General features: G+C 38.3%; 1 protein-coding gene across 2 annotated transcripts in view; it reads left to right on the top strand.

Moving 5' to 3' along the window:
- ksr2 (kinase suppressor of ras 2) overlaps positions 1 to 15,827 on the top strand; it is a 108,015-nt gene that overhangs the window by 83,523 nt on the left and 8,665 nt on the right. The window contains exons 17-21 of one of the 2 annotated variants that reach the window (XM_053481548.1): positions 2,511 to 2,607; positions 3,613 to 3,746; positions 7,756 to 7,890; positions 11,097 to 11,226; positions 13,801 to 13,934. In XM_053481548.1, coding sequence (XP_053337523.1) covers positions 2,511 to 2,607; positions 3,613 to 3,746; positions 7,756 to 7,890; positions 11,097 to 11,226; positions 13,801 to 13,934 — 630 coding nt within the window. Of the gene's footprint in view, positions 1 to 2,510; positions 2,608 to 3,612; positions 3,747 to 7,755; positions 7,891 to 11,096; positions 11,227 to 13,800; positions 14,817 to 15,827 lie in introns of those variants that run through there. The other variant, XM_053481547.1, reaches the window with a different exon arrangement.

Genomic DNA, 15,827 nt, shown 5'->3' on the forward strand with positions numbered 1-15,827 from the left:
GGCCTGAGTGATTGTTCGCTGATTGGTTTTCATATTGCTTCATTCTGCGTGGAATAATTGCGCAGCTTTTCATCAGAAAAGCAAACAACCTTCCTTTCCCCATAGAACACGATCATTCTGAGAAAGTCCTAGCTAAAAAGTGCCGCGTGGCCGCGGCGTTGACTTTTTTAGCACTAACAAGCAAAATGAAGAAGTGATTCAGAGACATATTCATACGTGCGGAGAAGCCGTCGTCTGAGCACCGGTGACAGAAAGTGACAGCGTGTAGCAAGCGGCTGGAATGCTCTACATGCCTCAAAAGTAATTGCACATACAAATAGCCACTGGTGACATGGATGTGATACATTGATGATGCATTAACTATCTCATGTGCATACGACACATTGTACTCGCATGTACTTAAGATCTTATCAGGACACTATAACCACTGTCGAGAGATGCACAGGCATCCCATGTGGTGCTTTGCACAGATAGACGACAAGCTTCTGGCCATCACACAAGGGGTTTTTATAATGTAAAATAATAAAATGACCTTAACTTGAGTCTCAGAGAGAAGATTATGCTAAAAGCACACAAACAATTGCAGCATTCAGTGCATTATGAACAGCTCTGTCTTTCTTTGTGTAACATGGGAATACATTTGTCCTGATTCTCTAGTGTAGAAATCTGTCGTACGGTTTCGTGAGATAATGCAGGATGCAAGTGCGAGGGCTCGCCGTGGGTTTAATTGAAATCTATTGTAGGGGGACAATACACAGGGAGACGGCAATAAACTCAAATAATTTCTACAAACAATAGGAAGAACTTTCGAAGGTCAACACAGGGAAAGGTTGAGATAGAAATGAAGGCAGGAATGACATGCTTGACATGCAGCGTTATAGGGGTGCCTGTTTCCAGCGGTGATATTTACTGAGCAGGGAAGTTAGGGCTTTCTCTTTCTCGTACAATATAATAATAAATAAAGCACAAAAAAACAGTACTAGTGCTGATTTTATTTTTTTTTATGTTATGCATATGATAACAAAAATGTGTTTGCCAAAGAAGCTACTTCCGAAGTTTATGCAACATGGAAGCAACAAATCTTGCTCCCCTAAAAATTTTAAGTTGCTAACTTTTTAGATGAAGAGATGGTTTCATATTTTATATTTTTCAGCGTTATACTTTCTCGCTTCAAACAATAATTATTTAAAATGCAAAATATTCATATTTCTTTATGTGGACTAATACTAAAATTTGTGTAAGCTTCTAGAAGCATATGACCTGTAAAAAACAAAAAAATGCTCAAATTAAAGCATTCTGTGCAAAATTAAGGATTTCTTTTCTCCAAAAGATCTGTAGTGTCTGTAACCATGTCACATTCATGTTGCAATATCTTAACAATTTTGCATTTTAAAATAATACACTTTTCCAGTATTTTTTATGTCTTTTCATGTGAAATCTAATCTGAATGACAGTTAAAACCGTTGAAAGATTTGAATTAAAAAAAGTTCCGGACATTACAGACATAAAAGGGAATGAAACTGTATTTAGCAAAATGTGTTTCTTTTTACCTGATAAAATTATAAACAAACAAAAGGCGAGTATAAGAAAAAGCCCTTTTTCCTTTCTTGTATTTCCCAGGGCTTAAACAAACCAATGCGATTTTTCCCAATAGGGGAAAATCGAGTTGGTTTGTTTAAGCCCTGGAAAATACAAAAAAGAAAAAAAAGGACTTTTTCTAATAGAAAAAGCCCTCAGCTCTGCTGTTCTATGGAGGGGCGTGGCTTAGCAGTAGCTGATTTACATAAACACAGTAATGTAGACAATGAAACAACGCTTTATATGTGAAACAGAGGGAGATGTGAGGGGTCAAATAATGCAATATGTAAGGGGTATTACAGCAGGAGTACTGGAGCAGTGGGAGCTCGGGCAGTTAAGGCTCTGGGGTGCTGGTTTGAGGGGTTTAAACACGCCTGGCAACCTAGGCCTCCAGGCTTGGGACTTAGTGGCACTGTTGAATTGCACCTCCAGGTTTCAGGTTCGATTCCCGTCTCTGTGTGCACAAAGTTTACATGTTCTCCCCATGCCTGGTGGGTTTCCTCCTGGTACTCCGGTTTTCTCTCACAGTCTAAAGACATGGAGATTAGGCTGATTGGCATTCCCAAATTGCCCTATAGTGTGTGAATGAGCGTGTGTGTGTGTAACCTGCTATTTCTGTATATTAATAAAAAAAAATGTATTAGGCTCCTTTGGTGTTTTGAAGGTTTTTTTAAAAAAGCATACAGTAAATCGACTTGAAATCGACTGGACCACTGCGCGATGAACTCAGAGCTCTAAGAGAGTTCATGCAAACAGCTCAGTGTGATTTCTATTCCATTTTTCCGATCTATTGCACAGACAGTCCCTCCATCTACAGCTGTGGTTCTGAATAAGCGTCCCATCATAACTACATCTGAGATTGTTTTTAAAACAGGAACCGTACTGATGAGACTGCAGTTTCTTGACGTTTTTGTTTCCTTCATCTCTTCCAGCCTGTGTAAAGGGAGGACTCTGTATTCTGTTATCAGAGATGCAAAGGTCGTCCTGGACGTCAACAAGACCAGACAAATCGCACAGGAGATGGTTAAGGTAGAGCATGTGATAAATCTTTATTTTAGGTTTTATATATATATATATATATATATATATATATATATATATATATATATATATATATATATCCATGTTCTTAAAAATTATATTTTTTTGTTAAGCCTTTTGTAAAGAATATAAAAACACAGTCTTGCTTCCTTCTATGTATGACAAAATTCTAGATCTTATGTCTTTGGTCCAAGATCTCCATATTGAAAGTTTTACATTTCTTTTTTTTATTATTTGTAAATTTGTTAAGTGTTCCTATGGAATAAAAAAAAAGAATAATGCAGGGATTTAATGTAGGGTTTTTAAGCATGCAAAAAACATAATCATATTGACTCATTATGACTGTTTCGTATTATTTTAAATATTCTTTGGGATGCCAATATTTTTGTTATCTATATTTCAAAAAGAAAATTGTTTTTTTCGCTTGTTTTTGTAAAAAGTGACAGTTTTTAAGCGTCGGGATATATCTCACGTTTATTTTTTAATTTTCTCATTTACTTTAGTAAAAAACTTTACCTTTTTGATTAAAAAAAGATTTTTACAGGGACATTTTAAATTAAATTAATAAAAAAAAACATGAAAAAATAGACGATTAAAATACATGAAAAAAGTCCTGTACCAATATGTCTAAAATAATTTGTCATATGAATAACTTATGTTTTATGTAACTACCAATTTTTTAAATGTTTATTATATTTATTTTTTAAACACCATGACATTAGCCATAACATTACCACAACCACCAGGTAACATGACATAACACCACTGATCACCAACTATACATCAATAAACTGGTGACAGGATCAGGAGGACCAAAGGCTCACCCATGCCTATGGTGTTGAAAGGCCAGTCTGATCACTGACCCTGCAAAGCCACGATGCTCCAAGGGGCCTGAGCCACCCCAAACCTAGATGAATTTACTATTAATGTTTTTATGTTATGCCTGATCTGAACAATGCATTTGAACAACCTGCATGTGTGTTTCCTGTTCAGGGCATGGGCTATCTGCATGCCAAAGGCATTCTTCACAAGGACATGAAGTCGAAGAACGTCTTTTACGACAACGGGAAAGTGGTCATAACTGATTTCGGCCTCTTTACCATATCAGGAGTCCTACAGGCAGGCAGGTGGGTTGAATAAGCGATTTGACGGGCGTAATTACATTTGTAGAAATGTGCTTGAAATGATTTTCCCTTCCTTTTTCTCCCCTGATACATTCTTAATTAAACATGCACACACTTTGTCTTTTTGAATTAATGCGAATGCTTCTGCTTGTCGCGATTTTCCTGACTTTAATTAGTTTATGTCAATTAATTTCATTATCGAGGGCCATTAAAACAGACAGAGCATGATTTTAAATGGTGCCGTTATAATGTGGTGTGTGTGCTGCAAGTGTGTTCTGATTGACGTTTTAGACGCCACGATTGTAGAGCAAATTACTCCCCCCCCCCCCCCCCCCCCTTGCCAAACCCAATAAACACACATGCACACACACACACACATACATACACACAGCACGCTTGCTGTAAGCTTCTTTAGATCATTATAATGATGTCTGTAACAGCTTATTAGGAACCCAGGCCTGTAATTAAGAGTCTGGGTCACCTCTTAGCTGCGAATGCAAATGCGGTTTCACCCTCGAAGTCGTGCTCCTGCTTTCTCACGTCATCGAGTGCAGAGAGCGATGACCGAAATTAGACCAAGGTTGAAGCCCATTCGAAACACACTGGATGGTGAGGTTTGTGTTTGAAGGATGTAATGGGGTGAATGGGTGGATTTTGAGGTACTTGCATCACTTTGAAGAAGGCAGGGCAGAAAGCGGGGCGAATTTTCCTGAAAATGGAACTTTTGTCATTTTTGTTATTAGGAAAACATATTCCAGTCTTACAAAAGATTACATGCATACTACTGTGTAGTCCAATGGGGCTAGACCATAGAGTCTATTATACAACAGTTAGTTCTGACCGAGCAATCTGATTGGACAAGATGCTTTCCACAAGTGGTGATAATAGACTGCAACAGCACTGGAACTATTAACTATACTGTACATATCACTCAATGTCCCAGGTGTTCTAACGATCGTTAATTATCGGTCTAATCATTGGTCGCAGCGTGGGTGAAAGTAGGTCTGTATGGTCCGCAGTACTGAGGAGGGACCAGCTGCCTGCCAAAACTCACATTCAAAACCAGTCACGGATGCACTTTTAGCAAAAAAAATAACACATCCTATAATGTTATGTCACCTGAAACAACACTGTCTTGGTAATAATTGCTCCTTATTCGTTCCAAATTGCCCCTGAATCAAGAAACAAAGCAAACTAGCTTCTAAAACAAGGCTGTATCCCAAATCCCTCCATAACCCCTGATCAAGGGCACTACTTGGGGTGCGGAACAAGGAATTGTACAACCTTGCTTGCGATTTGGCGCTATTTGGGATTTAACCCAAGAGTGAACAGGGCTGATTATTCTAAAGCAAAATAAGTGGAAAAAAATTTGAAAAACATATTAATAATAGAACAAGTGGATGATAAATCGTGTTGTATAAAATACATATCTCATTGCTAAATATTAACATGACAATCAGCAACAGCCATTTTAGCCATGTTACTAAGAGACGCACCTTCATTATAGGCAAAGGATTGACTGGGAAATTTAGCCACACCTCTTTCAACAAAAAACGCCTCTTACCGTGACACCTAAATGCACATAAGCCACGCCTCCTTAGCTTCTGCTAATAGACATGAAAAGCAGGTAGATAGGCCACACCTCCTTCATTAGGCTTCGCACTGAAAAGTACAAAAGCCACACCTCCTTTAATAAGACTGACAGGCACAACAACAACAACTTGTCGGAAAAAAAAGAAAAAGTCCAAACTTTGGTTGTGATTGTTGACTTTTAATCGATCATTTTTTTCTTCCCGAACTTGCTTAATGTGTAATAAACTGGTGTGACTAGATGAGTGTTTAAAACTGATGATAGTATTTTGTTGCCTCGTGTCCTTACAAATGTTTCCACTTTCATTAAAAGATATTAAATTGACTTTTAAGATGCGTAGTAGTTATGACCAACATGCTAATCACCTTGTCTAATTAAGACCGCTGAGTGCTAAGGGGGAAACCGGCAATGGTTACACAAGCTGAAGTCTGCGCACATCGAGCCTCTTGGACCCGTTTAGTTGTGCAGCGTGCATCATGATCAACCCACTCCAATTAACAAGCTTTGCATCATGAGTGGAAGAAGGAAGAGTGAAGCGAGGCCTTGTGGGAATTGAAAATTTATCAAGTGCATGGATGAGCATGCACGCTCAGGCAAATAACAAATCTGTAGCTTTAGTCATGTACCAGCAGTAACGATCTACCTCAATGTGCCATTAGGACGTCCAATGTGATGTTTTTTAAAGATTAAGAGCCAAGTTTAAATACAAGAACAGGGTATTTATGTGTTTTTCCTAACTCATCAGTTAGATTTTGTATCAACGTCCTTTAGTTTTACTTCCGGCCAAGGACTGATTTAAGCAGGTCATGCTGTGGAGTCAAGGGTTCGAGGTCAGATGTTTTAAATTCGCCCTTGATGTTTTAACTAGCCGCACTGATCTGGATGAACTTTAACCCTGTGGATCCATTCATCTATGAAGCCTTGCCTCTAAGTTTTAAAGCTCGACTCTGGTACGTAGCTCTGGTCATCACCATCTTGGCAGGAGCTGTCTCCATCTAAACTCCATAGGGGGAACAAATGGAGCCTGGCTTTTGGTTGGAACATGCGTACGAACATCAAGTAACATACGCTAGCCATCTTAGCTTCAACTTAGTTAAAATGGTTAGCTATGCTGGCTAATGTTAACGTAATGTATATGCTAAGGCATTTGATTGAACTTGTGTATTCATCCATACCCTACACGTCATCCTGTGTCAACTCCTATATTTCTTATGGTAAGTTAAACTACAACGATTAGTTGGTTAGCTAAAGTGATGCATAGCAGACAGCTAGCGGTTTGACACTTGCAACTTTGACACTTTTGGAGTCAGCCCCAGTGGACATTTGAGGAACTGCACAATTTGGCGCATCCACGTTGGCTTCATTTTTCAGAATCAGAGGTATTGAACTGAAATTGAACTAAAGCTCTGGTCTAGAAAATTATTTTCGAGCCAAGGTCCCAATTTCATGTTTGTGTTAGGATTCTCATCTCTAGGGTTTATTAGGCCGTGTATATTTTCTTGTATTTTTATGGAATACGAACAATCTTTATCAATTCTTTATTTGCTTAGTGCTGGGCTATTAATCAATGTCATACCGGGCTCTCAGTTCGGGTATTTTACACACCCTCACCTAATACTGCTTCGGATATGGTTGCTATAACGACTCGACGAGCGTTATATCTCATATCAGTGCTTCACATTACTGCTTTTTATTATTGCCACGATTTCGGAAGACTTGAGATAAACTGCTTTTAAACTTCCCGCAGTAAGAATAAACATACATGATTAATTATTCTCATTTATCAAAAAAGGCATCAAGCACATTATCAAGCACATTATCAAGCACATTTCTCAGCTTTTTAAGCTTTCTGGAACAATTTAGTGGTGCAGGGCAAATCGTGAACAAATACAGTATACCCATGTGACATACAAACCTTAAGTATAGCAGAAAAGTTCTTCTGACATGCTTTAGGGCTGGTATTTGATTGAACTCGTAACCTCTTCATAGATATTTAGGTGGCTGTAAATGTCAGGCTGCTTCAGGGAACCGGGCTTCAGCTCTGACTATTTCTGACGTTTCCAGAGCTTGTGTCAATGCAAATCTACATTACTGAAGTCCTGTGATTATGTATGCAGCCCCTTATGGTCTCACGGCACCGAAGAATGTCTCGCCATCCGATGGCTTCCTCTATCAGGAGTTTCATTTAGAGAGGAAAACAGAACAGCATGTGAAAAATAGAACTCAGTTTGTATTCCAAACTTTCACACCACTTTGCAATTTTCTTTTTCTTGATGATATCGTGTTTTCTTCCCCGGAGGTGTTTAGGCAAATAATTTGAGCAAGCCTCAGAAACATGAACGCATGACGAAAAATAAAATGGATTCAATTTGCCGGGCTCAAATGGATTTTTGTTTGTTGTGTGTTTCTTTGTCTTTGCAGTAGGAGAGAGGATAAGCTGCGGATTCCGAGCGGATGGCTCTGCCATCTTGCTCCCGAGATCATCTGCCAGCTCTCTCCGGAAACAGCCGAAGACCAGCTACCCTTTTCCAAACAGTCGGACGTCTTCGCTTTCGGGTGGGTGTGGGTTCACTTTTCCACACAAGATGCATAAAAACACATGGGGAACTCCCATAAATTTGTGGCACTCCCAATGGAATCCATGGATTTACAGTAGGAAGTCATTGAACCCTCTGTGCTGCAGCCATGGAAAGTCTTGGCACACCATTGAAAAGTCATAATACTTCCATTCGTACTGATAAAGCAGATACCTGACACCAAATGTCTGCAGGGGGTTCCAAGGAAAATTCATAAAACCTTTAGTACGCTATACGCCTTTTGATAATTACAAAATAAAGCTCAAAATTTACATACTGTATAAAATTCTATATGCATGCTCTGAATAATATAATACTGTAGAATATAATATGCTTTAAATACTGCCTGGCCAAACAGAAGTTGCAAATTAAAAAGAGTTGAATTATTGGCTTACATCAAGCAAAGAAAACAACTAGGGAGATTTGAGATTCTGTAATTTTGTTAAAAACTGGCCAAACATTATTAAAACTTGGGATGACCCAAGCAATAAATGAATCAAAGATCACTTCAATGCATGATCAAGTTGCATGATAAAAAATAGACAGTAGAAATTAAAGCTGTATGTTTAATAGTGAAAGTAAAAACATTTCCATACACACAATGTGATGAGAACTAAACTAATGTGTGGCCATAAGCAAATCATTTGTTAGTTAGATGCATCAGAAAAGATGGCTATGGTTTGCTAGGAAGCATAAAGATCGGACTTTGGAGCGATGGAAACAGGTCATGTGTTCAGATTGAGTGAGCGATATGAGCGTCAGGGTAAGAAAGGAACACATGAAGTGATGCACCCATCATGCATAGCGTCCACTGTACAAGTCTCTGGGGACAGTGTTATGATCTGGGATTGCTTCAGTTGCTCAGGTCTAGACTCAGCAACGTTATGTGGCAATAAAATAAAGTCAGCTCACGACCTACAGTACCAGGTTATCACATGCACAGGTACTGTATATTTCAACCATTTGGCCAGGCAGTGTATGCATGTCACAGTACAAATCCATAAGGAACCTTATATTTTAATGGATACTCTATTAATATCCACATAGAAAATACACCGTATTTTAAGTAGTAACTTATTGCAACCACATGGACATGAGACGACTGTATAATCCAGTGAGTAACCTTTTAAAGTCTAATAGAATAAATGTAGAAATGAGACCATATTGCAATGAAAAAACAAATCTAACAAGAACCCTCATAAAAAAAGTACAATGGAAATAAAATCTCATACAATAAAAAACCTAATACAAACCAAAGAGGAAACTCATCCACAAAAATCAAGACCACTTTTGTACTTTTCTTACAGTTAGTTCATTAGTGTAACCAAATAATCCTTTCTCTTTGAAAATTTGCAGTCGTTATGAATTCATTATTCCTTTACGTCCAATATGCAGCACTTTGTGAATGCTTGGTCTGCAAATATCTTTACAATGATCTCATTTGGCGGCGCTTAGCACTCCTTTATTGCCCATAGCGTCCCCCTTCGGCCTAATAAGCCGTTAGCCCAAAGCAATCGATTGAACACACAAGTCAATCTCATTTCAGACCAGCAGCATCGCGATGCGAAAAAACCCATCACAAAAGGTTTTCGAATGCACCCAGGTAATGAACACTAATGTTTCATTTCGTCTCTCGACTCTCGGAATTGAGTTGTAAGTGACCCCAAATCTGTCACTCGTCATTAATTCAGGACGATAATCACCCACTTTCAAATGAGAGAAGTTGCAGAAGAATGTGGGAAACGCAATATCATTGCTGGACTCGGGGGAAGCGCATGGGATTAGGTGCTGAATGCGGATTTGTGGTGTTCTACTTAATTCCCCGTACAATGTTCCCCTGGTGATCACAATGGCCAGGTCCGGCTCGCCTGTTTATCTCTTTTGTTAGCTAATTCTTTCTTCGAGGCTAATAAACCTCTCTCGTTGTGATAAGCTGTGGGCTCCGTGGGCTAACAAAATGTATGGAAAGGAAGTAAAACCTATTTAGCCTAAAGTGTACACTTTAAATGGTATTAAAAATATATGCAATGTGATTCATATGGTTTCCTTTTATGTCTGTTCAGCCTGAGTGTGTGTTTGGAATAAATCTTTATAGAAGGTAAGGAATAAAACAATTAGGAACGCGAACGGCGACATGGTGTCTAACATCCAGATGTGAAGTTTAGGTGTTTTTTTTCTAACTGAAGACTTTTTCATTCTTCATCTATCCAGTTTAGGTGGTTCTAGGACCCATGGTTCTTGTTCCTGGGACCTGATGTGGTCTTGTGCTCTTGTTGCCTTTATGTTGGACATCTTGAAATGCTTTTCTGCTCAACACGGTTGTATAGAGTTGTTATTTGAGTTACAGTATATCCTTCCTCCCAGCTTGAACCAGTGACACCAAGAAGACTTTTATGAGCGAAGAACTGTTGGATGTTTTTTGTTTTCCGCACCATTCAGTGCGATTTCACACAGGGAGAAGCTGTGTGTGTGTGTGTGTGCTATTGCTCACTACACCATGTGCGTTTGCAAAAGAATGGCTTTGGATGGATGGATGGATGTAAAGATGGGTGGACGTTTGGTTTGATGTGACATGCTGCCATCTTGCATCCTTACACAATTACTCTACACCTAGCTGTTGGACAATCTCTGGCTTTATCTCTCTAACGAGGCACAGGCATCGCCTTGTATTTCATTTAGTCCACGGATGCTTTTCTCATGCTTTCTGTGATTCGTAATGAGGACCTGCTGTGAACAGCGGGACATGGATTTTTCACTCCGCCCTCCACGATTCATATTCATTATCGAATCAGGATATTTTCCGCATGACTGGACGCGGTTATCGTAATGAATTGTGACTGATGTTCATCTCTTTGCTTCTTTGGCTATCTCTCTTTGATTCCTCCACATCCTGATGAGAGGGCTTATTTGTCCGCGATCGACACTCGACTTGCTGAGTTTTAATTAGGCTTAATTCCAACTTAATTACAAAAAATCATATCAGCGCCATCTTATGCGCGTTTCTTGAGTCGAGAGCTGCTTTTCAAGGTTTAATCCATGTTTCTGGAGTCTTTTAGAAACCCAGCTTAGGAAGCCCAGGTCTAGTGGAGGGGTATCACGAGACTCACACCATTAAAGTTGAATTATTCGGACAAAATGTACATTATGTACGAGTGGAGTGTGTAATAAATATTCTCGGCCTTCCAGGACGATCTGGTACGAGCTGCACGCGCGGGAGTGGCCTTTTAAGAACCAGCCGGCTGAGGTGATCATATGGCAGGTGGGCAGCGGCATGAGACCCAACCTCACTCAGATCGGCATGGGCAAAGAGATATCGGTAAGCGGAATGAGAGAAAAATATGCAAACACTTTTAACTGGGGTCTAAATGAGTTCATAAAATACATTGTGTAACATACAGCAATAGGGATCACAAAAGTGATAAACATAAACAATCAACAAAAATCTAAATAACTTTCTCCTGCTCATCAGCTTGTATTTGCAAAGTTGTGTTTCAACATTATCTCAGTGTCATTTTGTATCATTTTAACTTTTAAAAACATCGTTGTACAGACAAGCAGCTTCGCAATGTATATTGCAACTACATTACAACGCTCATCCAACGTTAGGGTTCCTGGTATGAGAAATCATGCAGTTATAGGAAAATAATCAACTACACAATGGTTCAAGGTGAAGCAGATTTCCTGTTACCTTAAACCCACATCTAGAAGTGTTTTACAGTCATGTCCAAAAGTTAATGCCCCTCTTTTAATTCTATGTTTCTTTGTGTAAACGTTTTTTATTTTTGGCTTCATTTTTGTTAATAAATAACGGCACGGCAATAAAAAGTTACATGATGTTCGTCTTGTTCGTGTTGTATTTTTTCTTTATTTTGTTTCATGTTTTTAAAATGTAAAAGGTTTTTGCACAAAAAAACTATAGAATGAAAAGGGGACATGACTGTACAGTATAACAGTTTGCCAATTTAGTTTTTCTTAATAAAGAATGACATTTTTTGTTTTCATACTTTTTTGTTATACCTTTATTAAAGATGGGAATCACCAGGGATCATCTGATATGATATTATCATGATACCTCATTGCTGATTTGATTTGTAATGCAGTTTTATAAGTATCACGATTTTATAAATTTATTAATAATAAAATAAAATAAAAATAATGATAATGATTAAAAAGAATTTTGGAGAGTCAGTGTAGCGATATATGCGTTGCATTATATTTTATATATATATATATACTTACTAATATTACTATATTATTATTATTATATATAACCCTTTTTCTTTTAAATTGCATAAGTATTTACACCTCTATGAATCTACACATAATACATCAGCCATAACATTAAAACCACCTAACTAATATTGTGTAGGTCCCCTATGTGCTGCCAAAAAACAGCTGTTTAAAATGGGACCGGACTTGTTTGTCCAGCACATCCTGCTGATTTTCAGTCGGATTAAGATCTGTGATAGTGTTTTTATGAAGGGGATCTCTGTACATAAGATCTATGTAAATGCCAGGGCTGAAAGTTTCCCAGTAGAACACTTCCCAGAGCATCACACTGCCTTTGCCGACTTGCTTTCTATTTGTAGTGCATCCTCGTGCCATCTGTTTGGGTACGTAAGTAATGTACACACGCACAAACACACACATGATATAAACAATCGCTTTTGGTATGTACTAACCACTGTGTACGGGGAACACTTCCTGAGACCGGCTGTTTTAAAGACTCTCTGACCCTCGTCGTCTCGCCATCGCACTCTGTCTCTTGTCAGAGTCGCTCAGATCCTACCGCCTGCCCATTTATCCTGCTTCTTCAAGATTGTTTATGTGCTGTCTCGTATATCCCATCCCTTAACAGGTGCCAGTGTAATGAGATAATCAGTACTAGTCACATGAGCTGTCAGTGGGTTTTAATGTTATGGCTGATTGATGTAGCTGATAATATTGAGGTAGAGGGAAAATCTATATACAGCGGTACCTCGGCACACAAAATCAATCCGCTCAGGCGGCGAGTTCTTAAGGCGGAATTCCGGATCTTGGAACGCATTTTCCTCCCCGGAGGAAAAATGTAAATGCAGATGATCTGTTCTTGTCACCCAGAAATATTACGATATTATTAATAAAAATATTAATTTCCAACACTATGATCATATTTCTGCATATAAAAACAATTGAAACATTTAGAAAAGACATGTAAATAAGGTGAAATATTAAATTAATAGACAATAAAGTTAATTAAATTTTAATTTATGATTCCTCTTGACACCGGCTGCTTTAAAAAGCAAATTAAACGTGAATCCCGTTTCTTCTTGCTAACATTGTTACGTTTAGCAGACATCCTTATCCAGAGCAACTTTCATTTTTATCTCATTATACTGTACATCTGAGCAGTTGAGGGTTTAGGGTCCTGCTCAACTTGGTGGTCATGCGATTTGAACCCACGACCTTCCAAACCTTAGTCCAATGTCTTAATTACTGAGCAATACCTGACCTTTGGACCCATGGTGCATCACTAAATCTTACATAAAATGCAAAAAAAAACCCAAAAAAAAATATATATAAAATCAGTTCACTTGGCATTTGACTGATGCAAACAAGATCTTAATAGCTCGCGGACGTAAGCATGACTTTTGGCGTTTAGTTTGGCATTTAATTTGGCTCGGCTTGTTCGCTTGTATGCCGTGGTACTGTATGGAAATTCAGCTCTGGACAAATAAAAAAAAGTTGTAATTACATACTGTAAGTATTCACACCTATTGTTGTGAAAATCCTGAATTACTCTTCAGATTATGAAAATGTTTAAGGAGGTAAACAAAACACTTGAAAAAACACTTGAAAGATTGTTCCATGAGATCTGTAGGTTTATGTGGACTTTCTCGCCTTCATTCAGGACATCCTGATGTTCTGCTGGGCTCACGAGTCCGACGAGAGGCCCAGCTTCTCCAAACTGATGGAGCTGCTGGAGAAACTGCCCAAGCGCAACCGCCGCCTCTCGCACCCCGGCCACTTCTGGAAATCAGCTGAGTATGTAAAATGAGCCAGGTTTAAAAAAAAAAAGTCCCGGAGAGTGAGCTTACTGGCGTTAGCCGTGCGGCATTGTGGGAAAACTGTGCGCTTGGGGGAAAACTGCTGGAATGTACGTGTGGTCATCAAGTTTGCATCTAGTTCTTCTTTTTATTGTTTGATCGTGTATGGACGACAAAAGATTCCTTTTTTATTTATTATTTACTTCTCTGTTTGTTTTTGTTGGTTTCTTCTTTTTATCCCTTAATCTGTTCAATCTGTTTGTGTTAAAAACTTTTGAATTTGTTCATGATTAATTTTTGATGAACTTCTGTTCAGTCACATGCCATGTCAGTGCGTTCGATGATGCATTTTTATGAACAAATGCAAATCGTTTTTTTCCCCCCTGTGAGTCGTGCGTCTGTAATTTTTTATTTTCACACCGTGTAAAATGTATTTTATTTTTAATTTTGTTTTGGATTTTTAAATCAAAGTAATGTTTATTTATTTGCTTTCAGTCCAATCACTGTTATTATTATTATTATTATTTTATATTTGCGTATTTTTATTATTCTTATTTTTTTATTATGTGTGCGTGTTTGTGTGTGTATGTGTGTTTGTGCATGCTTTTATAACTTAGTGAGTAAATGTCTTCACAAGAACAGAAACCTTGTCAGGATATTTGGTTGGTCCCCACTTACTTTGCAAAATTTTATTTACAATTTATTTTTTTTTTTTAACAAGATTAAATGATTCCTTCTAGTTATTGAGGTTAAGATTAGGTTTAGTCTTAGATAGCGTTCATTAGCTGTGTTAATACTGTAATTAAATCAGAATGGTCCTCATAAGGATAATCTGGGAAATGTGTGTATGTGTGTGTGTGTGTCTGTGTGTGTTGGCCATTTCAAGTCCCACAGCTATGAATCTACTTATTTTTTAAAACTAAATAAAATACAAAAGCAGTAAAGGTATAAAACAATCACGAAAGAGAAAAACAGTGTCTGTGTGTGTGTGTGTGTGTGTGTGTGTGTGTGGAGGGGGGGGTGATCATTCTTGCTGCTTTTGTGATTGTACGCATCGATTCCAGATGCTTGAATTGTATTATATTTTATTGAGATACATGAATATGACGATTTGTTATGGAAAAAGAACGAGGGCTGCGTTTGCCGTCCTTACGGCGATGGAGGTGTTGGAAAACAGTAACGTATTTTTAAAACACGTTGTACGATACAAGGTTTATCCGTCGCCATGTATATACAGTATATACAGTATATATGACGAAACATTGATGACTGTTGCATGCCAAGCGTTAAAAAGTAGAAACGGCGTTCCATATTTTGCTCTTGACCTACAGTACTGTGCAAAAGTGTTAGACCCCCTCATTTCTTTGTATTAAATTAAATGAAATTACATGATGTACATCTAATTAAAATATAGTTGCAGCGATGAGCGGGCCCATGCACCCTGCGCCATCGCCATGCATTTAAAGGGGACATACTGTACCAATACCATTCTGACCTCCAAAAAGCCCCAGATGCTGGAAAAAAAAAGCATCACACTATGATGTCATTCATTGTAATGTCACTCAATGTGATCTCACTCTACGTGATGTAATATTAAAAGTTAACCACTTTTCCATGCAAGTTTAAGGCATAGTCATGGCTGACCCGTTTAAGATATCAAAAATCCCTCTGCAATTTTGCATTCTTAGTGTCTTTGGATCACATGGGCCTGGTTTGTTGCAGATCGTATAAATCCCCTAGGAAGAGTACATCAAAATCTTTAGGGTGCATTTTGCAAACGACCCAAAATAACTGACTTCCTGTTGAGTTGAGCCCATGACATGCAGTGTGAAAGTTGTTCAGCTCAATGCGCTCTAAATGTGTACTGGGTTTCGTGTGCAAGTGTGTATGA

The sequence above is a fragment of the Clarias gariepinus genome, chromosome 21, assembly GCF_024256425.1.
Source record: "Clarias gariepinus isolate MV-2021 ecotype Netherlands chromosome 21, CGAR_prim_01v2, whole genome shotgun sequence".
Taxonomy (NCBI): domain Eukaryota; kingdom Metazoa; phylum Chordata; class Actinopteri; order Siluriformes; family Clariidae; genus Clarias; species Clarias gariepinus.